The sequence below is a fragment of the Hordeum vulgare genome, chromosome 1H (assembly GCF_904849725.1).
Source record: "Hordeum vulgare subsp. vulgare chromosome 1H, MorexV3_pseudomolecules_assembly, whole genome shotgun sequence".
In the NCBI taxonomy this organism is placed as follows: Eukaryota; Viridiplantae; Streptophyta; class Magnoliopsida; order Poales; family Poaceae; genus Hordeum; species Hordeum vulgare.
The window spans coordinates 275,113,080-275,139,849 of NC_058518.1; the positions used below are offsets into that span (position 1 = coordinate 275,113,080).

Sequence of the window (26,770 nt, forward strand, 5' to 3'; positions counted from 1 at the left end):
CTAGCAACTCTAATTCAAAACAATTCCAAATTTTGGTGACAAATCAATGAACCCAAAATGGCTATTAGAAAAGTTCATCATTTCTGGTAAATGTTGAAAACAAAATATCAGGGGTGAAATATATTTTCAAAATTCTTTTGGCATTTTATTTTAAATTTTAAATTTACTGAAATCAACTATATAATTGATTTCAAATAATCCAAAGTTTCCAAAAATGTTGAAAACTTTATATGTGTTTAGGAATAGTTTGGAGCCAAAAATAAAATGAAACAAAGTCAGACTTGTTTTAATAGAAAACATAAATGGAAAAGAAAAGAGAAAGCTTACCTTTCGCTCACCCTGGCCCGACCCGACTCCTACCTGTCGTCTACCTCCTGCCAGTCGGCAGCAGGAGGTGGCCGCCGCTCCCTCTGGCGCGGCCACACACCTGCGTGCCTGCCTGGCCGCCGCTTCGCGCTGGCAAGGAGGGGATAAGCATCCCGCGGCTGTCCTCGAGCTCCTCCTCGCCTCATTCTTCCCCCTGCTCTCTCCCCTCTCGGCCGCCATTAGAGCACGAGCCGAGCTTGAGCTCGCTGTCGCTCCAGCCTCTCTCTCTCTCTCACCTGAGCTACGCAATAGCATCACCATGGTCTCTTGAAGCTCTCCAACTAGCAGCTCGACGCCGAGAACCCCTGAGACGCTGTGACGCTGTCATCTTCCTCCTCAGATCGCCGATGTTCACCGTCGTCGTTCTCCCTCCTCACGCAATCCCCGAGCCCGCTTTCGACGTCGCTGCACTCCCTGTGAGCTCAGGGTGCTTTCCCCCTTGTTTTCCCTCTCGATCCCGAGCTCTAGCGCCCGATTTCACTGGAGCCCGACGAGATCCGCCGCGCGAGCTCGTCGCCGGTAGCTCTCCAGTGATCGGCTGGTCGTTCTGAGGCCACCAGCAGCTTCAGTGCATCGCGTAGATGCTCTAGGAGCCCAACCCTGCACGTTTTGCACTCGGATTCGATGACCTCGTCCTAGCCCGAACTTCAGCAGCCGCTGAGCTCGTCGCCGGCGTCATCTCCAGCCATCTTAGCCCCTGTTCTTTGCAAAAATGGATCCGCAATCGACCACTCGTTCTTCTGGTGCCCTCCACCGTGCGTTTGGTCGCCGGAAACAAAAACCCGAAGCTCCCCGCCGTCTCTGTGGTCGCCGGAGCTCATCGCCGGCGAGTTCCACCTCACCGCCGGTGGATCTGAGCTCCCCAGAGTCAATGACATGTGGGGCCAGCCCCTGACTAACTGAGATTATTAAAAAAATATATATTAAAGTTAATCAGTCACTGACATGTGGGTCCAGATCTGTTAAATACCTAATTTATTTTAAAACTTAATTAGTTTCTCGCCAGAGTCACTGACCAGTGGGTCCCACTGGTCAGGTTTGACTTTCAAACGGCCAGCTGACCTGCTAATGTCATGCTGATGCAATAAATCCAATTCTGGTTTTAAAATAATTCTAGAATAATTACAAACTTTGGAAATTCATAGAAATTTGATTATAACTCCAAATCAAACAAATAATATATGCAAATTGATCAGAAAAATTCAATGAACATAATGGTGCTACTTTAATGCATGAAAAACAAAGTTGTGAAATAGCGTCATGTCAAATCAAGTAAATGATTAAGATAAATATGCCATTTCAAATGATATTTGAATTTGGATTTCAAACCAGATGCAAACTAAGGTTTCACCAACCACATTGAATCATATCACCCCTCACTTCATGCCATATTCATGCATCATGATTGTTGCATATGATTGCTATTAATTGTATGTTGTTAATTCGGTAGGCTCTGCCCCTCCGAATACGACTGAATATCCGACTGACGGATATCACCCCTCTACTGAGCAACAAGGCAAGCAACAATTTTGATCATCCCGATAAATCCCATGTTCTCGCTCCTACTCTTATTTATTGCATTAGGTAAAAATGCTTCAAATGCTTTTACCACGTTAGTTGAACCCATTCCTTTGCATGACCTGTCTTTGTCACAGTAATTAGCTAAACCTTGCAACCTAGCATACCTGATAGATGCTTGAGCCATGATGTGTCTTATCCTGCTATGCATGCTATGCTTAGAGTTGTGTTTGGTCTGTCATCTGGGTGATGAACAGGATCGTGAGAATGTGTTTTGTTAATAAAGGTTGTGTGTTGAACCTGATTTGGTAAAGGTACCGGTGAAAGGCTATGTAGGAGTACATGGCGGGTTGATTCATTGGAACCGTCCTTAGGAACTGAATTCCGTGTATGTAATCCAAGACTAGATACTACCACACGTTGGGATACTTAATTGACCCTCTCGACTTATTAATCGCCTTGTACTCGGTCCAGGAGTTGCAAGTAGTTTTTGGTGTTTATAGTCATGCTGGAGGCCGTGCATAGTGCTGACCTTAAAGGTGGGCTATGATGCGGTAGGCGGTGGCACGGTGTACCAAGTGGCACCTGGATGGTGGGCTTGGGAACCCTGCGCACATCGTTTGGGGCCGTGGCGGAAACCTCGGCCGGACTTCCGTGCGGGTTACCCTCAAATAGGCGATAAACCTGGACTAGGTATTAGCGTAGTTAACGGTTGTGGCCGACTCCCTCGCTGGACTTCCGCTTGAAGGTTGCCGAGATGCATGATGTGCACATGGCGATAAGTGGCGAGAGCGTGTGTGAAGAAGTACACCCCTGCAGGGTTATAATCTATTCGAATAGCTGCGTCTGCGGATATGGACTACTTGGAGACATATGTTGTTCATAGATAACTTTAATGGCTACTCATAAAAGTATCAAGATAAGTGTGAGTGTCATGGATGGCATCTCCGTAGGAAGACGGAAGTGATTCCATGATGGTGTATTGTTGTGGAGGTAGTGGACTCGTGTGCGAGAAAACAAAGTTGTCAAAACTATTTAAAAATGTAGCTTTGTCTAGCCAAGAGTCAAAGCTGGCTTGCTGCATGAAACACCACAACCCCCTTTATTGATACCCGAGCATGAGTAGATAGATCTGTTCTGAAGTCTTGCTGAGTACTTTTGTACTCATGTTTGCTTAATAATTGTTGCAGAGGAAACCCACGAGCCAACAGGTGGGTTCTTTCTAGACATCGATGATGACGAGTAGCTGGTGTCCCAGCTACGACCTGACCCGTTTCAGAAGGGATCTGTAGATAGTCAGGCTTCATGATTTATCCTTTCATCTGTCTGTACCCAGACAACTTTATGCTTCCGTTGGTTTGTATGACTTTGATTGTATGACTTTCAGTGTCGGGTCGTGTGACCGTGCTTGTATGAACATATTATGCAAGACTCTTCCGAGTATTCTAAATAAATGTTGTGATGTTGTATGGTTATGTTGTGATGTCATTGATGTATCTATGCATATCTAGTATATCATGCGTACGTGTGATGCACTATGATATGTATGGGATTCGACACCTAGTCGTATGCCTTAGTAGCTCTCTATACAGAGAAATGCCCCTTTGTGATTGCACCGAGCCTTGGTAGCTCGCTACTGCTCCGGACACATTGGTTGACCGGCATGTATCCTTCTTAGCTGTTGTATCTGTCCCCTCGGGGAAATGTCACGCGGTGTAATGGAGTCCTTGTAGCTTGCTACGACTCGTCTACACGCGTTGTTGACCGACACCTCCTTTGTTGGGTTATGTATGCATGTCTCTGTAGAGTCGAGCCACTTGAGTTTATGATTAGATATGTCGACCCGGGTTCTTTGACATTGGAATGCTAGCGACACTAATGCATACGTGAGTCAAAAGGCACAAACGGTCCCGGCTAAGGTAAGGTGGAAGCCGTGGGGATAACTGTGCGTGAGACCGCAAAGGGATGCAATGTGTTACAGGCTGGATTCCTATGGCTTAGGATTGAGGTCCCGACATGGATCCAGTGCGCTCGGCACAACTCCAAGATCTGTCATGAACCGCTTCATCCACACACCTTCTTTAGCTGCCTTTGAGGCAGCTATGTACTCCGCTTCACATGTACAATCAGCTACAACGCTTTGCTTGGAACTGCACCAGCTTACCGCACCCCCATTAAGGATAAATACTTATCCGGTTTGTGACTTAGAGTCATCCGGATCAGTGTCAAAGCTTGCATCAATGTAACCCTTTACGACGAGGTCTTTGTCACCTCCCTAAACAAGAAACATTTCCTTAGTCTTTTTCAGGTACTTCAAAATATTCTTGACCGCTATCCAGTGCTCCATTCCTAGATTACTTTGAAACCTTCTCGCCATACTTATGGCAAGGCTGACATCAGGTCTTGTGCGCATCATTGAATACATGATAGACCCTATGGCTCAAGCATAGAGGATGAAACTCATCTTTTCTCTATCTTTCGCAATCACTCGGCATTGAGTCTTACTCAACTTTACAGCTTGTAACACATGTAAGAACCCTTTCTTGGACTGTTCCATTTTGAACTTCTTCAAAACTTTATCAAGGTATGTGCTCTGTGAAAGTCCTATCAAGCATCTTGATCTATTTCTATAGATCTTGATGCCCAATATGTAAGCAACTTCTCCTAGGTCCTTCATTGAAAAACTTTTATTCAAATAATACCTTAGACTTCCCAAAAGATCTATATCATTTCCAATCAGCAATATGTCATCCACATATAATATTAGAAATGCTATAGAGCTCCCACTCACTTTCTTGTAAATACAAGCTTCTCCAAAGACTTGTATAAACCCAAATGCCTTGATCACCTCATCAAAGCGTTGATTCCAACTCTGAGATGCTTGCATCAGTCCATAAATGGATTGATGGAGTTTGCATACTTTGTTAGCATTCTTTGGATCGACAAAACCTTTCGGTTGCATCATATACAGATCTTCCTTAAGGAAACCGTTAAGGAACGCTGTTTTGACATCCATCTGCCAAATTTCATAATCAAAAAATGCAGCTATTGCTAACATGATTCTGACAAACTTAAGTATCGCTACAGGTGAGAAAGTATCATCGTTGTCAACTCCTTGAACTTGCAAAAAACCGTTTGCCACAAGTCAAGCTTTATACACGGTGATATTACTGTCCGCGTCCGTCTTCTTCTTAAAGATCCATTTATTCTGAATAGCCTTTCGCCCTTGAGGTAATACTTCCAAAGTCCATACTTTGTTTTCATACATGGATCCTATCTTGGATTTCATGGCCTCTAACCATTTGTTGGAATCCGAGTCCACCATTGCTTCTCCATATCTCGTAGGTTCATCATTGTCTAACAACATGAATGATAAGATATGGTTGCCGTAGAAATCAAGAGCAGCACGTGCCCATGTCTACCTACGAGGACCAATAGCAACTTGATATCAAGTTACATGATCATCATCATTAGCTTCCTCTTCAACTGTTGTAGGTTCCATAGAAACATCTTTCTATGCTGCGCTACTCTCTCGTTGAAGTAGAGGTTTTATAACCTCATCAAGTTCTACCTTCCTCCCACTCAATTCTTTCGAGAGAAACTCCTTCTCAAGAAGAGCTTTGTTTTTAGCGACAAACACTTTGCATTCGGATCTGAGATAGAATGTGTACCCAATTGTCTCTTTTGGGTATCCTATGAAGACGCACTTTTCCTCTTTGGGTTCCAGCTTTTTAGGCTGAAGCTTTTTGACATAAGCATCATATCCCCAAACTTTAAGAAATGATGACTTTGGCTTCTTGCCAAACCATAGTTCATATGGCATGGTCTCAACGGATTTTGATAGTGCCCTATTTAAAGTGAATGCAGTTGTCTCTAATGCATAACCCCAAAATGATAACGGTGAATCGATAAGAGACATCATAGAACGCACCATATCTAATAAAGTATGATTACGATGTTCAGGCACACCATTATGCTCTAGTGTACCAGGCGGTGTCAACTGCGAAACAATTCCGCATTATCTTAAGTGAGTGCCAAACTCATAACTCAGATATTCTCTCCTTCACGATTAGATCGTAGGAATTTGATCTTCTTGGTGCGATGATTTTCAACTTCACTCTGAAATTGCTTGACCTTTTCAAATGTTTCAGACTTGTGTTTCATCAAGTAAATAAGTATATCTACTCAAATCATCTATAAAGGTGAGAAAATAATGATAACCACCACGCGCCTCTATGATCATTGGTCCACACACATCAGTATGTATGATCTCCAACAAGTCACTTACACGCTCCATTGTTCTGGAGAACGGAGTCTTAGACATCTTGCCCATGAGGCATGGTTCACATGTGTCAAGTCATGCAAAATCAAGTGTCTCCAAAAGTCCATCATCATGGAGTTTCGTCATGCGTTTTATATCAATATGACCTAAGCGACAGTGCCACAAGAAAGTGGCGCTATCATTATCAACTCGACATCTTTTGGCCTCAATGTTATGGATATGTCTGTCATCACTATCGAGATTCAACATGAACAAACCCCTCACATTGGGTGCATGGCCATAAAAGATATTACTCATATAAATAGAACAACCACTATTGTCTGGCTTAAATGAGTAACCGTCTCACAATAAACAAGATCCATATATAATCTTCATGCCTAACGCATGCACTAAATAATAATTATTTAGGTTCATCACTAATCCCGACGGTAATTGAAGTGAGAGCGTGCCGACGACGATAGCATTAACCTTGGAACCATTTCCCAGACGCATCAACACTTCGTCCTTCGCCAACCTTCATCTATTCTGTAGTTCCTGCTTTGAGTTGAAAATGTGAGTAATCGACCGATATCAAATACCCATGCACTACAATGAGAGTTGGTGAGGTATACATCAACAACATGTATATCAAATATACCTTGTTTGGTGTTGGCCGCCTTCTTTTCGTCCAGATACTTGGGGCGGTTCCGCTTCTAGTGACCAGTCCCCTTGCAATGATAACACTCAGTTTCCGGCTTAGGTCCAGGCTTGGGTTTCTTCGTGGGAGAGGCAACTCCTTTGCCACTCTTCTTGGAGTTACCCTTCTTGCCCTTGCTTTTTTTCTTGAAAGTGATGGTCTTATTGACCATCAACACTTATGTTCTTTCTGGATTTCTGACCCAGCGATTTTCAGCATCGCAAACAGCTCGATGAGTGATTTATTCATCCCTTGCATGTCGTAGTTCAACACAAAGCTTTTATAGCTAGGTGGCAGTGATTAAATAACTCTGTCAGTGATTTCTTCTCGCACGAGAGTAATTCCTAGCTCAACGAGACGGTTAGAGTACCTAGACATTCTGAGCACATGTTCACTGACAGACCCATACTCCTCCATTTTGCAAGCATAGAACTTATCGAAGGTTTCATACCTCTCGATCCGGGCATTCTTCTCAAAGATAAAATTCAACTCCTGGAACATCTCATATGCTCCATGACGTTCAAAACGTCTTCGAAGTCCCAGTTCTAAGTCATACAAAACTACACATTGAACTACTGAGTAGTCATCCTGGCATGACTGCCAAGCGTTCATAACATCTTAGGTCCCTGTTTGGGGTGGTACTTCACCTAACGACCCATCAAGGACATATTGCTTTTTCCGAACCATGCGGATAAGCGTGAAATTACGGGCCCAGTCAACAAAGTTGCTTCCATCATCTTTCAGCTTAGCTTTCTCTAGGCATGCATTAAAATTCAAGGGTACTTCTGCGCGAGCCATTGATCTACAACATAAATTTGCAAACATTACTTAGACTATATTCGAGATAATGAGTTTAGTTAATCATATTACTAATAAACTCCCACTCAAATTGGCACCCCTCTAGACATTCGAGTGACACATGATCCAAATTCACTAACTCAAGTCCGATCATCATGTGACTTGAGTTAGCTTCAATGGTGAACATCTCTATGTTGATCATATCTACTATATGACTCATGGTCGACCTTTTGGTCTCTTGTGTTCCAAGGCCATGTCTGTACATGCTAGGCTCGTCAAGTTTAACCTGAGTGTTCCGCGTGTGCAACTGTTTTGCACCCGTTGTATGTGAACGTGGAGTCTATCACACCCCATCATCACGTGGTGTCTCAAAACGACGAAATGTCGCAACGGTGCACACTCGGGGAGAACACAATTTTATCTTGAACTTTTAGTGATGGATCACCTTATAATGCTACCATTGTCCTAAGCAAAATAAGGTGCATAAAAGGATTAACATCACATGTAAATCATAAAGTGAAATGATATGGCCATGAGCTTGTGTTTTTTATCTCCATCTTGAAAGCACTGGCATGATCTCCATCATCACAGACGCCACACCATGATCTTCATAATTGTGCTGCCATCAAGGTTGTCGTGCTAACTATGCTATTGCTACTAAAGCTACTGAACTAGCAATAAAGCAAATCATCACCAAGCGCAAAATAATTAAAGACAACACTATGTTTCTTGCCGGTTGCCGTAGCATCGACATGCAAGTCGATATTCAACTATTACAACATGATCATATCATACATCAAATATATCATATCATGTCTTTGTCCATATCATATCACATCATACCCTGCAAAGACAAGTTAGATGTCCTCTAATTTGTTGTTGCATGTTTTACGTGGCTGCTATTGGTATCTAGCATGATCACATCTTACTTACGTAAAACCACAACGGTGATATACAAGTTGCTATTTAACCTTCTCCAAGGACCGACTCTGTCAAATCCGATTCAACTAACGTAGGAGAAATAGACACCCGCCATCCATCTTTATGCAACAAGTTGCATGTTAGTCGATGGAACAGGTCTCTCGTAAGCATACGAGTAATGTTGGTCCGGGCCGCTTCATCGAACAATACCGCCGAATCAAGAAAAAACTAAGTAGAGAAGAAATATGAATATCAACGCCCACAAACTCCTTTGTGTTCTACTCAAGATGTCATCTACGCATAGACCTAGCTCTGATACCACTATTAGGGAACGTTGCATGGGAAACAAAAAATTTCCTATGCACACATAAGATCTATCTATCGTGATGACCATCTATGAGAGGAGAGATTGGATCCACATACCCTTGAAGATCGCTAAGCGAGAAGCGTTAAGAAATGCGGTTCATGTAGTCGAACGTCTTTGCGATACAAATCGCAAGCCGTCCCGCGATCCAATCACGATCTAGCGCAGAACCGACAGCACCTCCGTGTTCAGCACACGTACAGCTCGATGACGATCTCCGCCTTCTTGATCCAGCAAGAGGGGTGAAGAGGTAGATGAGTTCTCCGGTAGCACGACGACGTGGTGGTGGTGGTGGTGAACTAATCCAGCAGGGCTTCGCCAAGCTATGCCGGACTAATCTAGACGAGGGAGACAATCTATGGTGCAGAGGGAAGCACGTGGATTTTCAGGTGTGTCTTGCCCTCAAAACCTCCACTATATATAGGAGGAAGAGGTGGTAGGGCTGCCTTTCCTCCTCCTCCAAGGAGGAGAGGTTCGGCTGAGCTAGGGAGGAAAGTCATCCTCTAATTTGGTTTGGTCGAGCACTATGTAGACATGATCGAGACACTCTCCGATAAATAACCAATAGCAGGACCTGGATGTCCATATTGGCTCCTACTTATTATATGAAGATCTTTATCGGTTGAACCACTATGTAAAGGATTCAGTTAATCCCGTATAACATTCCCTTCGTCCTTCGGTATGTTACTTACCCGAGATGCGATTTTCGGTATCTCTATACCTATTTGAATCTCGTTACCGGCAAGTCTCTTTATTCCTTCCGTAATACAAAATCCCGTGGCTAACTCTTTGTCACATTGCTTGCAAGGCTTGTTGTGATGTTGTATTACCGAGTGGGCCCCGAGATACCTCTCCGTCATACAGAGTGACAATTCCCAGTCTTGATCCATGCTAACTCAACGGACACCTTTGGAGATACCTGTAGAGCACCATTATAGTCACCTAGTCACGTTGCGACGTTTGATACACACAAGGTATTCCTTTGGTGTTAGTGAGTTACATGATCTCATGGTAAAAGGAACATATACTTGACATACATAAAAACAGTAGCAATAAAATGACACGATCACATGCTATGTTCATAGTTTGGGTCTTGTCCATAACATCATTCCCCTAATGATGTGATCCCGTTATCAAGTTACAACACTTGTCTATGTCTAGGAAACCTTAACCATCTTTGATCAACGATCTAGTTAACTAGAGGCTTACTAGGGTAGTGTGTTGTCTATGTATCCACACATGTATCTGAGTTTCCATTCAATGCAATTCTAGCATGGATAATAAACAATTATATTGAACAAGTAAATATAATAATAACTATTGTAGTATTGCCTCTAGGGCATATTCCAACGGCGGCATGCGCCCGAGTGGCCCCGATAAGCATTGTTCTTGTATAAGAGGTGCAGGACTGACATCGGCCGCCCTTGCATTGCGCATGAGCGCAAAGGGTGATGGGCCCATGACCCCTGCACGCTTAGGATTTAGATCGGAGGATTGGCCTCTCTGTTGAGCCTAGGTAGGGCTGCGGCGTGTTGATGTTCCGAGGTCGGGCATGACCGAGGAAAGTGTGTCCGACCAGAGTTTATCAAGCGTGTTGGGTACTGTGGTGCACCCCTGCAGGGATGAAAATTAACTATTCGAACAACCGTGTCCACAGTTACAGGACGACTTGGTGTTGTGCCCCGATCTTATACAACTTCAACTGTTACTTAACTGGAATGTTTGCTCCGGGATTGTTTTCTCGCAGGGAGTCGAGGAAGAATCTCTGGGCATGAACTTAATTAATATTGCTGCAACGATATGACTATTTAATTGTGATACTTGCTCTACTCTCGTCTATTCCTGCAAGGTGGTGAAGATGCTAGTCTTTGATAGGACTAGTCCATCTCTCTGTTCTCGCATTGTAGAAGTCAGTCCACATAAAACCCCTTTCCTTTGATAATGATGCATACTTAGCATAGTTCTGATGTCAGTCTTGCGAGTACTTTGGATGAGTACTCACCATTGCTTTGATCCCCATTTTCGCCTTGATACGGTTGCTACGACCAGATGATGGAGCCCAGGAGATGGCGTATCTCGCTGCCGATGCCTGCTATCCTGATGGTGCCTTCTACTACGTGGAGGGCGTTGACGACTAGGAGTAGTTTAGGAGGTTCCCAGGTAGGAGGCTTCGCCTCGTTCGATTGATGTACCTTTTGTGCTAGCCTTCTCTAAGGCTTTACCTAGTTTTATGTGTGTACTCAGATATTTGTTGCTTCCACTGACTCATGTGTTTCTCGAGCTTCCGTATTCTATCCCTCAAGGCCTTTGGCTTTTAATATGAAGCTTGTATGCTTTTATTTATGTCTAGAGTTGTGTTGTGATATCTTCCCGTGAGTCATTGATCTTGGTCGTACGCATTTGCGTGTATGATTAGCGTACGATCAAATCAAGGGTGTCACAAATGCGGAGTTCGTGACATGCATCGGACAATAAATTCTACGCTCTTGAAGAAGAGAGCCTAACCTGGCTCGTAAGTGTCGACGGGTTTGATCAACCCCGCGGAGTTGTTGATGAAGTTCATCACCCAAAGGCAAACATCTTCCTAGGAGCAAATTCGACACAGTTGATGTCGGATCCCATATGGATCTTGGTTCCGACTAGCACGACCCGTGCCTGGCGCGTCACTATCGGTGTGAATCCTGACAAACCCCTTGTTAGAGCATCTCCAATAGATGATGTATATTTTGATGCTCCAAATCGGTGATGGTCTAAATTTGGAGCACCAAAAAGTGCCTTTTACATCTCCAAAAAAGGCTCACCTCCAACGGATGGTCCAAAACGGAGATGTAAAAAAAGAGCAATTCCAACAGATGGTCCAAAATGAAGATGCAAAACCGGCCGTGCGACTGTTGTTCAGCAACTGTACAGCCACACATATTGCAAAAAACATCTAAAAACAACATTAAAAATTATACATGTCCAAAGTATCAAAGAATTACGTAGTTCTTCAAATCCACGAGATCAGATGCAACACAAATACAACATAGTTTTGAACAATAGAACATAGTCTTTCACAAACAAATAATGAATCTATGCGGTTCTTTCGCCATGCCATTTCCAATGCTCTTCGATCAAATCTTTCTGAAATTGATCATACACATCAATGTCTCTAATCTCACTGTACACCTTCATGAAATATCTGATGCACTGTTCTTTTCACATGGGGTTAAGAGGAATGCCCATCAAATGATAGAAGTTGTAATCCAAATGTTTTCCACACTCGTTCTCAAGTGATAGAAGTTGTAATCTAAATGCCCATCAAGTGATAGACGTTCTAAACGGCGTCGAAAGTAATTCTCTCAGAAAATAGGTGGTGATCCAAAGTAATTGTGCATCAACCGTTTGTGTGCATCAATTCGTTCTCTTCGAATGAACGCACGACCATAGACGGAACCACCGTGCTTTGGCTTCTTCCCCTTGTGCATGGCCACTAGCATAGCAATGTCCTCTTCTTCATGCAAATTAAATTCCTCGTCCGATAATGGACCGTCCATGAACGAGGAGTCAACCAAGCTCATCTACAATGCAGACAACCATCGTCAAACATACTATCCAATCCCAATTTAAATCATCAAGTTTTGTCGTTTTTTTACCTTGGGGAGTTCCTTCGAACACCTTGTGCGCGGAGTGGAAGAAGATGGCTGATGTCAACTGTTCTTCCCCTTTGCAACGGCACCAGAAGAACGCTGCTAGCACTCTCCGGCAATCGAAACTAGAAGAATGTTGTTGACGACCCACCAGCGCGTGGGATCGTAGCAGTTTTCGAGGGTAGAGTATTCAACCCAAATTTGTTGGTACGCCAGACAGGAGGTGAGAGAATACTCTCGAGTATTAGGAGCAGAATGCGTCAGATTCAACCACATTTGAAAGATTAGTATCTCCAAGCAAAGTAGTAACATCAAAGTAGTATGATAACAACGGTGTCAAAAACGATCTGTTGACACGGTAGACTATTTCTAACGATTGTATCAATGGCGCCAAGTTGCCTCGTTAACGGAAATTGTCAGTTCCCGTCAACGACCAACGATCAAGATTAAGATTGTAGCAAGTAGCAGCAGTGTAACGAGCAATAGAAGCAGCAAGGAAAAGCAGTAGTGACAGTCGTAGCAAGTAGCAACAGTAGCAAGCGACAGTAGTAGCAACAGTAGCAGCAAAGCAAGACAAGTAATAGCAGCAGTAGGACAAACTCGTAGGCAATGGGTCGGTGATTTGTTTGGATGATATTCATCATGCAACAGTTATAACATGGAGAGATATGTGGCTAGCTCCCGTTCGTCAATGTGATGTAGGCATGCATTCCGTGTGTCGTCATACGTGCTTAGGGAAAAGAACTTGCATGACATCTATTGTCCATCCCTTCCGTGGCAGCGGGGTCCAAAAGGAAACTACGGGATATTAAGGTTCTCCTTTTAATAAAGAACCGGACCAACGCATTAGCACTTGGTGAACACATGAACTCCTCAAACTATGGTCATCACCGGGAGTGGTTCCGGTTATTGTCACTCCAGGGTTGCCTGATCATAACACATAGTAGGTAACTACAACTTGCAAGATCGGATCTAAAACACACATACATTGGTGACAACATAATAATTTCAGATCTGAAATAATGGCACTGGGGCCCTAGTGACAAGCATTAAGCATGGCAAAGTAGTAGCATCATCAATCTCAGAACATAGTGGATACTAGGGATCAATCCCCATCAAAACTAACTCGATTACATGATAGATCTCATCCTACTCATCACCGCCCGGCGAGCCTACGAATAGATTACTCAGGAACGACGAAGAACTTCATGGAATTGGAGAGGGAAGAAGGTTGATGATGACGATGGCGACGATTTCCCCTCTTCGGAGCCCAAGACGGACTCCAGATCTGCCCTCCAGATGAAGAACAGGTGGTGGCGGCGCCTCCGTATCACAAACGCGACGAAAACTTCTCTTTTCATTTTTCTGGGACGAAAGTGAACCTATAGACCTGACGTTGGGGGCGGCAGAGCGGTGTGGGCCCCACAAGCCTGCCCACCGCCACCAGGGGGGTTGTGGCGGAGCCAGGGCTTGTGGCCCACTGGCCCACCCCCTCAGGTGGAACTTGGCGCAGATATTTTTCATATTTTCCAAAAATGTCCCCCGTAAATTTTCAGGACGTTTGGAGAACTTTGATTTCTGCACAAAAATAACACCAAGGCAATTCTGCTGAAAACAGCATCAGTCAAGGTTAGTTACATTCAAATCATGCAAATTAGAGTCCAAAACAAGGGCAAAAGAGTTTGGAAAAGTAGATACAATGGAGACGTATAAACTCCCCCAAGCTTAAAACCTTGCTTGTCCTCAAGCAACTCAGTTGACAAACTGAGAGACAAAGAAAAACTTTGACAAACTCTGTTTGATCTTGTTGTTGCAACTATGTCTAACTCATAACCAGAATTTCAGCAAGATCACAGGTTAACCACATAAGCAAATGACACAAAGGTCTCACGTTAAACTAATATCAATGGCATAATCAGCTAACGAGCAAATAATAATGAATTTCAAATACCAACACTTCAATCAAAACAATCATGAAGCAATATGAATAGGTGGTATCTCGCTAGCTCTTTCTGAGACCGCAAAACATAAATGCAGAGAACTTTCGAAGATCAAGGGTTGACTAAACATTGTACTTCATAGCAACGAAGATCCAGTCATGGTCATACTCAATATCAATCAAAAGCAAAGCATAAAAATGACAGAGGTGCTCTCTAATTGGTGCTTATATAAGAGGAGGATGACTCAATAGGAAAATTAATAGACAGGCCCTTCGCAGAGGGAAGCATTGATTTGCAGAGGTGCCAGAGCTCAAGCTTTGAAAACAGAGATAATAATTTTGGGTGGTATGCTTTCATTGTCAACGCAATGACCAAGAGTTCTCAGTATCTTCCATGCTACTCATGCTATAGGCGGTTCCCAAACAGAAAAGTAAAGTTTTAACTCCCCCACCACCAATCAATCACACTCCACGGCTAGCCGAATCCTCGGGTACCGTCCATACTAACATCAATCCGGGGGTAGTCTTGTTTTACAGTTATGTTTTCGATTTAAGCGTGGAACTGGGCATTCCAATTACCGGCCCCTTTCTCGTGAATGACTGTGAATAAAGACATGTCGAGGATAACACTCCTAGCATGGAATATACCAACAGCCCCCTATCACCACATGAGCGGTTCGGGCATGCAAAACAAATTATTTCTTGAATGTTTAGAGAGTGGCACATGCAAATTTACTTGGAACGGCAGGTAGATACCGCAAATAGGTAGGTATGGTGGACTCTCACGGAAAAACTTTTGGGTTTTGGGAAGTGCATGCACAAGCAGCATTCCTCTTAGTACAAGTGAAGGCTAGCAAAAGACTGGGAAGCGACCAACTAGAGAGCGACAACAGTCATCAAGATGCAATGAGTTTGACTAACATTGAATGCAAGCATGAACAGGATATAAATCACCATGGACACGAACATCATAGAGGCTATGTTGATTTTGTTTCAACTACATGCATGAACATGCGCCAAGTCAAGCCATTTGAAACATTCAAAGAAGAATATCATCCTATCATTACTACATCATAGTCATCTCAAAATCTATGTTGGCATTCAAGACAAACCATTATAAGCTCTCAGCTAAATAAGCATGGCATCAAAAACTATGATCTCTGAGTTGTCATTGCAAACATGGTTCTCTCACAACAAAGCTAAATCTAGGTCGACAAGCTAGTCATATTTACAAAAACAAAATAGATAGAGTTCATACCAGCTTTTCAGTCTCAGTCACTTCATCATATATCATCATTGTTGCCTTTCATTTGCACGATCGAACGATGTGAACAATAATAAGAGTGCTCGTGCATTGGACTAAGCTGAATCTGCAGGCAAACACAAAGGAGAAGACACAGTAATATGGCTCTTTGAAAGCTAAACAGGTAAGCATGCAAGAACCACTAAATATTGAAACCAATATCTTCTACCTTGACACAAAGAAAAAGAAAACTATTTACACGGGAAAGCTCCCAACAAGCAAAAGAAGAAAGAAAAATCTTTTTGGGTTTTCTCAAAAGGACACAAAACAAGAAAACAAGAAAAGGAAAATAAACTAGCATGGATAATACAGTGGCAAAGTGTAAACACCGGCTAACAAAGGGAAAGCATAAGCATGAATGTAAAGTCGGTGAGAACATGTACTCCCCCAAGCTTAGGCTTTTGGCCTAGCTTGGTCTACTCCCAAGGTGGGAAATAACCAGCTCCTGGATACTCTGGAGCAGACTGTGGATGCCACTGCTGTGTGAGCTCCTCTGGCTCCCACTGATAAACTGGTGTCTGGTACTCGACTGGCGGCTCGGGCACGGGCGCCTGTGGTTGGGCCAAGCCCCAATATGCGTAGATGTCCGAGGGCATAATAGTGTACCTGCCTGCATGAAGATCGCACAAAGAAGGAGGAGGGAAAGTAATAGTTTCTCGAGTACCCTGACTAAATACCAGGTTATAAATCATCCATCTGCTAGCATCTCTATCCAGAAAATCATGGCGAACCATGCTGTTATAATCCAGATATTTCTCAAGGAGAAGCATCTATCCTTGTGGTTACGGCTTGAAGAGTCTCTCAAGAACCTCTTCATCTTTTCCCTTTTCTAGCTCTGAAAAATTCTGAAATTTTTAAAGACTTCGAAAGAATAGTGAACAAAGATTAACCCAAGTTGTAGCAACTATTCCTACTAGTGCCTAGAGACTGTATCACGCGCTAAAACTACTTGGGACCAGCTAAAATCAACATTTCTAGCTCAAGAACAGGGTCACCAAGGTAGCAGGAATACGCGAAGGATAAAGCACTAGAGAAAAAACTAATTGGACCAATGGAGGAGTCACTTACCAAGGAGTAATTTCCCCAAAACGGTTCGGAGAATGGTGCTTTGAGCAAGGAGATCAAAAATCGCAGCCAAATGAGCAAGAACACGGGTTTGAGCTGCGAAACAATTTTTTTTGGAGGTGGAAGAAGAGGCTGGGAGCTGGAATGAGTGGAGGGGGTCCCAGTGGGCCCCACAAGCTTGCACTCGACCACCAGGGGGGTAGGTGGCGGTGGCAGGGCTTGTGGCCCACTGGTCTGGCCCCCAGGCCAGCTCTCAGGCTCAGTAATTTTCAAAAATTCCAGAAAATATCATACTAAATTTTCAGGACCATCGGAGAACTTTTATTTTCGAGGTATTTTTCTCCGGGACGCTAAAACAGAAAACATGAAAAGCTAAACTAATTCTATCATTTTTCTTCTAAGCAAAAGAAATTGAAAGCTTAAAACAGAGGTATGTGACTCTTTGATTCATCCGTTTCAGAAATCCGTCAATGGGGTTGATCAAGTCCTCATGACAAAACCTTCTCGAATCGCAAGAGAGAACGGAGAATTTTCGAATAGCCACTAAGTCACCTCAATGGGGATATGTATCTCCCCAACAAGAAAATCATACTTCATCTTGACATGAGGAATAGGGCATTCAAAGCTCCCAATGAGAATCGATGAAGTCTTTTCGATAGCATTGATGCAATGTACTTGATATCATTTCTTTGGAAAGTGCACCGTGTGCTCATTACCGTTGACACGGAAAGTGACATTGCCTTTGTTGCAATCTATAACAGCCCCTGCAGTGTTTAAAATGGGTCTTCCGAGGATGACAGCCATGGCATCGTCCTCGGGAATATCCAAGATAACAAAGTCTGTTAAGATAGTGGTGTTATCAACCACAATAGGCACATCCTCGCAAATGCCGATAGGGAAAGCAGTTAATTTGTTGGCCATTTGCAGAGAAATTTCAGTGGGTGTCAACTTCTCCAATTCAAGTCTACGATAAAGAGAGAGCGGCATAACACTAACACCGGCTCCAAGGTCACATAAGGCAGTTCTTACGTAGTTTCCTTTAATGGAGCAAGGCATAGTGGGCACTCCGGGATCACCAAGTTTCTTAGGAGTTCCACCTTTGAAAGTGTAATTGGCAAGCATGGTGGAGATCTCAAGATCTGGTATCTTCCGTTTATTAGTCATGATATCTTTCATGTACTTGGCATACAAAGACATCTTGAGCATATCAGTTAACCGCATTTGCAGAAAGAGGGTCTTATCATCTCAACGAAGCGCTCAAAATCCTCATCATCCTCTTTCTTGGATGGCTTAGGAGGAAAGGGCATAGGTCTCTGAACCCATGGCTCCCTTTCTTTACCATGATTCCTAGCACTGAAGTCATTCTTATCGTATTCCTTAGGCTGTGGGTTATCAGGATTAACCATAGGTTCAATCTCCACATCCTCATCATTGCTAGGTTGAGCATTATTATGAACATCACTGTCCATATTGTCACTAGGTTCATGTTCATCACCAGATTGTGTTTCTACATCAGACGCAGAAATATCATTAGGTTCTTCAGGTGTGACAGTATTTGGTGAACTGGCATGTATGTTTCTATCATCCTTCTTCTTCTCCTTAGGATGACTGGGTGTATCATCATTGATTCCTTGAGAATCTTGATCAATTCTCTTAGGATGACCTTCAGGATACAAAGGTTCCTGAGTCATTTTGCCTTCTCTAGTAATGACTTTGACAGAGTTGTCATTTAATTATTGAGCAAGTCATTCTGAGCTTTAAGTACTTGTTCTACTTGAGTAATAATCATAGAGGCATGTTTACTCAGAAGCTTCAGATCATTGACATTTTTGTCTACACAAGCACTTAAATGTCTAAGCATACGAGTACTTTGTTCCAAATGTCTGCTAACATAATCATTGAAACTCTGTTGTTTGGCAACAAAGTTGTCAAATTCATCAAAGCATAGGCTAGCAGGTTTATCAAAAGGAATATCACTCTCATCAAACCTACGCAGAGAATTCACTTCTACTACTTGTATCGGGTTATCTAGACCATGGATCTCTTCGATATGTGGTAGATTTTTGACATCTTCAGATCCAATGCCTTTCTCTTGCATAGATTTCTTGGCTTCTTGCATATCTTCGGGACTGAGGAATAGAATACCTATTTTCTTAGGAGTTGGCTTACGAGGTGGTTCGGGAATAGTCCAAGCATTATCGTTGATCAAGATGTTATTCAGTAGAGTCTCAGCTTGTTCTACAGTTCGTTCTCTAAAAACACAACCGGCACAACTATCTAGGTGGTCTCTAGAGGCATCGGTAAGTCCGTTATAGAGGATATCAAGTATCTTGTTCTTCTTAAGAGGGTGATCAGGCAAAGCATTCTGTAGCTGGACGAGCCTCCCCAAGCTTGTGGAAGACTCTCTTCATGGAGTTGAGCAAAGTTGTATATTTCCTGCAAGGCAGCTTGGTTCTTATGGGCAGGGAAATATTTCTTAGAGAAGTAATAGACCATCTCCTGGGGACAACTCACACATCCAGGAGCAAGAGAGGTGAACCAGGCTTTAGCATCATCCTTTAGAGAGAAAGGAAACAACTTAAGGATATAGTAGTGACGGATCTTCTCATCATTAGTGAAAAGGGTGGCTATATCGTGTAGTTTGGCAAGATGGGCTACGACCATCTCAGACTCATAACCGTGAGAAGGATCAGATTCGACTAGAGACATTATCTCACGATCGACAGATAATTCATAATCCTTATCGGTGGTAAAGATAGGTGAAGTGGCAAACTTCGGGTCATATTTCATCTTAGCTTCCCGAGATTTTTCCTTCCACTTGAGAAGTAATTTCTCAACGTCATAGAAATCCTTACACGCAAGAAAATCCTCAGCTATCTCTCCCTCCATAACGTAACGCTCAAGTATATCAGGCAATTCATATCTAGGAGAGCTAGATCTAACAGGAGCAAAAGCAGGTTCTATCTCAATAGTATCGATAGTATCAGAAGCATCTCGAGCATTGGCAGTAACTGTAGCAATATGAGCATCAAGGAACACCCCTAGTGGAACATCAGGCAAAGTAGTATCTTTAGCAGTATCAAGCATAGCATCATCAGGAAAAATAGCATCTCTAGCAGTATCAAGCATAGCATCTCTAGCAATATCAGGCAAAGCAGTATCAGGCATAGTATCTCTAGCAGTATCAAGCATAGTATCATCAGGCATAGTATCAAGCATAGCATCTCTAGCAATAGCATCATAAGCATCATCAAGCACATGCGACATATCAAGATTTGTAGCAGGAGGTGATGTCGCTAACTTACTCATAACTGAAGGTGAATCAAGTGCAGAGCTAGATGGCAATTCCTTACCTCCCCTCGTAGTTGAGGGCAAGACTTTGGTCTTCGGATCCTTCAGATTCTTCATAGTGATCAGCAGATATAAATCCCAAGTGACTCAGAGAATATAGCAATACCTCATTGGCAACGGCGCCAGAAAAATGCTTGATGTCAACTGTTCTTCCCCTTTGCAACGGCATCAGAAGAATGCTGCTAGCACTCTCCGGCAATCGAAACTAGAAGAATGTTGTTGACGGCCCACGAGCGCGTGGGATCGTAGCAGTTTTCTTGGGTAGAGTATTCGACCCAAATTTGTTGGTACGCCAGACAGGAGGTGAGAGAATACTCTCGAGTATTATCAGCTGAATGCGCCAGATTCAACCACACCTGAAAGATTAGTATCTGCAAGCAAAGTAGTAACAACAAAGTAGTATGATAACAACAGTGTCAGAAACGATCTGTTGACACGGCAGACTATTTCTAACGATTGTATGAATGGCGCCAAGTTGCGTCGTTGATGGAAATTGTCAGTTCCCGTAAACGACCAGCGATCAAGATTGTAGCAGGTAGCAGCAGTGTAACAAGCAATAGCAGCGGCAAGGAAAAGCAGTAGTGACAGCAGTAGTAAGTAGCAACAGTAGCAAGCGACAGTAGTAGCAACAGTAGCAGCAGAGCAAGACGAGTAACAGCAGCAGTAGGACAAACTCGTAGGCAATGGGTCGGTGATTTGTTTGGATGATACTCATCATGCAACAGTTATAACACGGAGAGATATGTGGCTAGCTCCCATTCGTCAATGTGATGTAGGCATGCATTCCGTGTGTCGTCATACGTGCTTAGGGAAAAGATCTTGCATGACATCTATTGTCCATCCCTCCCGTGGCAGCGGGGTCCAAAAGGAAACTACGGGATATTAAGGTTCTCCTTTTAATAAAGAACCGGGCCAACGCATTAGCACTTGGTGAACACATGAACTCCTCAAACTATGGTCATCACTGGGAGTGGTTCCGGTTATTGTCACTCCGGGGTTGCCGGATCATAACACATAGTAGGTAACTACAACTTGCAAGATCGGATCTAAAACACACATATATTGGTGACAACATAATAATTTCAAATCTGAAATCATGGCACTCGGGCCCTAGTGACAAGCATTAAGCATGGCAAAGTAGTAGCAACATCAATCTCAGAACATAGTGGATACTAGGGATCAATCCCCATCAAAACTAACTCGATTACATGATAGATCTCATCCTACTCATCACCGTCCAGCGAGCCTACGAATAGATTACTCACGAACGACGAAGAGCTTCATGGAATTGGAGAGGGAAGAAGGTTGATGATGACGATGGCGACGATTTCCCCTCTCCGGAGCCCAAGAGGGGCTCCAGATCTGCCATCCAGATGAAGAACAGGTGGCGGCGGTGCCTCCGTATCGCAAACGCGACGAAAACTTCTCTTTTTATTTTTTCTGGGATGAAAGTGAACTTATAGACCTGAAGTTGGGGGCGGCAGAGCCGTGTGGGCCCCACAAGCCTGCCCACCGCCACCAGGGGGGTGGTGGCAGAGCCAGGGCTTGTGGCCCACTGGCCCACACCCTCAGGTGGAACTTGGCGCAGATATTTTTTCATATCTTCCAAAAATGCTCCCCGTAAATTTTCAGGACGTTTGGAGAACTTTGATTTCTACACAAAAATAACACCAAGGCAATTCTGCTGAAAACAGCGTCAGTCCAGGTTAGTTCCATTCAAATCATGCAAATTAGAGTCCAAAACAAGGGCAAAAGAGTTTGGAAAAGTAGATACGATGGAGACGTATCAATGGCCGACGGTTGGATTGGTTGCTGTTGCGGACGGCTGGAGACGGTGGCATAGAGGAGAAGGGAGAATGGCGGCCAACGGAGCGGAGCTATATGGGTTGCCTGACCGCCAAAGTGGGCGAATCTAGCCGCGACTGCTTCCCGAAACGGCGGTGTCGGGGCGGCTGCGAGACGCCCTCCAGCGGTAAAGGCGATGCGGGCTAGGGCGGCGGCGACGATTTGATGCGGTGGCGGCAACGACGACAGCGACTTGGGCGATGCCGGCAGCGACTTTCGACGGCTGGCGCTTGGTCGCGGGCGGGGAGTCGCGAGGTGGAAGCGGAATGAACTCGCGGATGGTCGTTTGGCGGGCGGCCGCGGTTTTACATCAGTTGTATCTCGTGATGTAAATTTGCATCACGAAGTTTTCATTTTTACATCCTCAAAAGGCGATGATGTATTTTTTTAATATATGAATCATATGTTGGAGCAACATTTTTTTGCTCACGAAGATGTTTAAAGTTAGATATTTGTAATATGAGTCGTTTATTGGAGATGATGTTAGGGTGCCACTATAACCGAAAATCCTAGAGAGGAAAAGGGTCGTGCTAGTCACACGGCCTCACCATCCTCGCCGACGGGCGACGGCACGTTTCACATGTGTGGTCGACGACACTGGCACGTGGGGAGGCCACATCTTCCACAACACATCATCGAGAAGAAGAGGCGACACATGACAAATGGCATACCTCCCAACAACCGCAACCGACGCGGTCTCTCCCTCCGGACTCGGGGGAGAGCCCAGTCAACAATCAAACATGATGAAAACCGCTCAGTGAGTCAAAACCAGTCAGGGTTGACTCATCAATGAGATGCTTAAGGCTGGTCGTAATGGTAGTACTATAGCTAGTATCATGCATGTCAACTAAGTTTGATGAGGTGACATAGAATTAAATGAAGAAAGAAAGGGTTAAGTATCATATTATGATACTGTATCATATTAAATATTGTGCTACTATGTGTCATGCATGGCAATAAATGATCTATCCTATGATACTAACATATGATACTACGCATTACGGATGTAGTATCATGCACTAGTATCATATGCATGATAGTAGTATATTATACTCCCCTTTACAACCAACCTAATTCAAGGCATGGGTCAACCGGTTTTGAAGTTTGAAATCGGTTTTCAAACCCAGTGATTAGTTCAGTTTATTTTTCGACATCAGCTAGTTCAGGGTGCAATATGGAAAGGTAAACGTTTTCAGTCAAAGTGTCGGCCGAAGCGTGCGCTGGTCCTATCAGCGAGAAGGATTCCAGTTAATCACACGGTCTCTTTTTCTTTCCTTTTTTCCCTACCTTATCTTCTACCTCCTTCCTTTGTTTCTTATCCATACTTCTCATTGACACTAAGCTATTCTGTTCCCACGAACCCGTCCAGGGATGAACTGTGGTTGTGCTGTCGCTACAGGCCAACCACTGGTGGCTGCCGTAGGACGAGCCGCCATGGGCGGATAAATGACCACAACGAACGCCCCCTCCTTCCTCTCTTTATTTCTCAAGGAAATCTCACGTACGACCACACGAGCTGTATCGACACCGAGCTTCAATGTTGCAACGATGCATGCCTGCGTGCTGGAAACTGACGAGCGAAGTGCTGGGATACATGCTTCCTTGTGAAGAAACCATCGACGAGCGTTGGCACGCGACCAACGAGGCGATATTAGAACCGCCGCGCAGAAGGGTTGCAACCACTGAAGAAAAAGCTGCAAAGCTAAATAAAAAAAGCTTCAACCCTTAACACGGAAAGCTTCAACCCACAAATGTCGAACTGAAAAAGTTGCAACCTTATTGAAAAAACTTTAACCTTAGATAAAAAAAGCTTCAACAGGAGAGAAACAAGTTTCAACCACATATTTGTTCGATAAAAGAGTTGCAACCGTTATGAGAAAAGCTTCAATCATAGATGAAAAGAGCTTCAACCGGCACGAGAGAAAACTACGATCCATGACGACGGAGATGATATTTTTGTTGCAACCGTTGTCAATTTTTGCTACCACCAGGAAGAGTTTTTGCTACATCCATTTAAGACATATTTTTTTGCGACGAATCGACCGGGACGACAACGACGTCTCGTTTAACTTCAAGCATCACCGGTGTCGACCAGGTGCTACAACCATGACAACGACGTCTCGTTTAACTTCAAGCATCACCGGTGTCGACCAGGTGCTACAACCATGTTGCTTTTTTGCTTCAACCGGCAACCGCAGAAACTACTAACTAGTGACCACTTTTTTGCTACAATGGGCGTCGCGGGGTGGCGAGCTACGTCGGGGCATCAGGCATGAGCAGAGGCGAGCACGCCGGTGAGCTGCAGCCGTAGCACACCAGAGCTACACACGGAGCCTAATCGCGTGGCTGCGGATCGACCGATTCAAATTTGGACCGGCGCAGATCACTGCCCATGTGGAGAAGGAAAAAAATTTGGCTAGAAACAAGAAAGAAAATGGAGTAGATCACCATCAACTAAAAGAACGGCATACGTTTACCAGGAACGCAAGCGTCTCTGACTCTTCAGCAATTTCCAGTTCAAATCAAGAAGAAAGCAGCAGGGAAACTACAGAGAGAACCGTCCACTTGCCTACAGCTTTCATAGCGCGCACACACAGTTCCTAGCACAATGCAGTTATCGCTATCATGAATTCAGGTCAGACTGATGAAGCAACGGACGGGGAAACGAACTCGTCAGTGGCGGTGGTCGAAGCTGAACTCCTTCCGGGCACCGCACGAGCAGGTCACGCACACCACCACCTCGGCGCCTTGGCACGCCGCCGCTCCGTGGCCACCTCCGCGCTCGCCGGATACTTGCGCGTCGCTCTCCTGTACGAGTGTTGTGTAGATTTCGTTAAGGCAAACTACCAAACAATGACAGAAAGAGGCCGCGGAAACGAGCGGCATTAACACTTAAACTGACGGATGCATCGGTGGAACTGAACAAAATGATCGCGATTCTCGAGTGATTTCTTATTGCTGAACAGAATGAAAATGCTCGATTTTCTTAATAGCCATGGATCGCTATACAAAACGATCATGGTGATATGCAGATCATGCGTACTTCGAATGATTCAGGTGATCGGGTAAACAGAGAGAACATGGACAACTAGTTAAGTGGAGATGGCTTAGGCTTACCCGCCTGCCCGCCTTCTCCAGCGGCCTTGTTGGCGATGTGTCCAACGTGCAGATCGTTCCCGCCGGTGACTGATACGGCGATGACGAGCAGGATGCGCCGCTGGCGGCGAGGATGTCCTTGCTGCCTTCCTGCGGCCACCGAACCCAGCGAAATCAGAGACCCGAATGGCAATTACCTGCAGTAACAGGCGAAGAAACCCAAAACTCGGCCGCAGAAGCGGAAGATCGAGCAGGGAGGCGGACGCGTCGCGATACCTGATTGATCGCCCTCGCCGGCGATTTGACAAACGCGCAGCACGGCCTGGTCGACGACACGGACTGGGCGACGCGACGGGTAGGGTCGCCGATGGCCAACGCTTCCGTCTTGGCGACCTTCTTCAGCGGCAGGGTGACCTGCAGCTGCCCTTCCAACTGCCGCTTCTTCCCGCGGCGTCGTGACCAGAGGGTGCTCCCCTCGGCCTTCCGCTCTGGAGATGCCGACGTCCGGGAGGCCGAGAGGACTAGCGGCGGCGAGAAGACGAGATCGCCACCGCCGCTAATCCTGTGACCCGCGGGAGACAACGCCTTGTCTGACGCAGATGCTGGAGAATCTTTCCGCCCGAGCGCCGCGTTCGGAGAAGCCAGGAACGCTGATTCCCCGCCGTCATTGGCGTTGGATCCCGTGCGCGTCGGCGTCGGGGGAGCCAAGGACGCGATGGCGCCGGTTCCGTTGGAGCCCCCGTGGCCGGGAGATAGCGACGGCCGAGAAGAGAAGACCCCGCAACCGCTGCTGGCGGTGGAGCCCATGGGTGTCAGCGACCGCTCCGGCGAAGTCAAGAACGCGAAGGCACCACTGCGGTTGGAGCCCTTGGGCGCCGGCTGCTCAGGCAAAGCGTAGAACGCGAAGCTTCCGTTGCTTCCGCTGGAAGGGGACATCGCCAACGAGAATACGCTGACGACGCGGCCGGCGCGGGGTGGCGGGGAAGGCGCGGGCGCGGAGGAGAAGGGGGGCAGGTCGACCAACATCTTCTTGCGCGGGGAGAAGGCGGGGAAGAGGCAGTGGCGCTTGCGCCCGGCGGCGCAGGGGTCGGAGAAGGCGACCGGCGACTGGTCGCCCTCAACGCGGAGCTCGGCGAGGTGGTGCTGCCGCTGCGGGGTGTGGAAGAAGGCGCGGGCCATCTCCATGGCTGCGGTGCACGGCTTTCTTGGGTTCTTGTTCTATGGCGGAGGTAGTTATTAGGTGGTTGAATACTGAATACCAAAAGTCCTGAAGGGCGTCCGGGCTTTACATGCTTTTATTTATGGGGACTGCTACGCATCCACATCCACCGTTTGAAGAACCGTTCGATCTACACGTAGCCGTCGGATCTGCTCCGGTCAGGCACCCCATAATTCCTGAAACGATGGTTGAGTTACAGAAACTTTCTCTTTGTTGTAAAAAAGAAACTTTGGACCCGTTAATTCCTGAAACAACGGTCGAGTTTCAGAAACAATTTGCTTATGCAGGAATTTTTTTTTCTTTGTCTTTCTGTAACATAGGTACTTTTGCGGGAGAATTTTTTGCAACAAAGGTCATGTTTCAGGAATTTTTACAACAAAGGTCAAGTAGCGGAATTT

General features: G+C 45.0%; 1 protein-coding gene across 1 annotated transcript; it reads right to left on the reverse strand.

The window, feature by feature from the left end:
- Window positions 1–24,512: 24,512 nt before the first annotated feature.
- LOC123409567 lies at window positions 24,513–26,409 on the reverse strand. The gene is made up of 3 exons (XM_045102434.1): window positions 25,430–26,409; window positions 25,175–25,303; window positions 24,513–24,865 (listed from the first exon to the last, which is right to left on the reverse strand). The coding sequence occupies exons 1-3, from the start codon at window positions 26,336–26,338 to the stop codon at window positions 24,731–24,733; spliced, it is 1,173 nt and encodes a 390-aa protein (XP_044958369.1). The 5' UTR covers window positions 26,339–26,409; the 3' UTR covers window positions 24,513–24,730.
- Window positions 26,410–26,770: the final 361 nt, after the last annotated feature.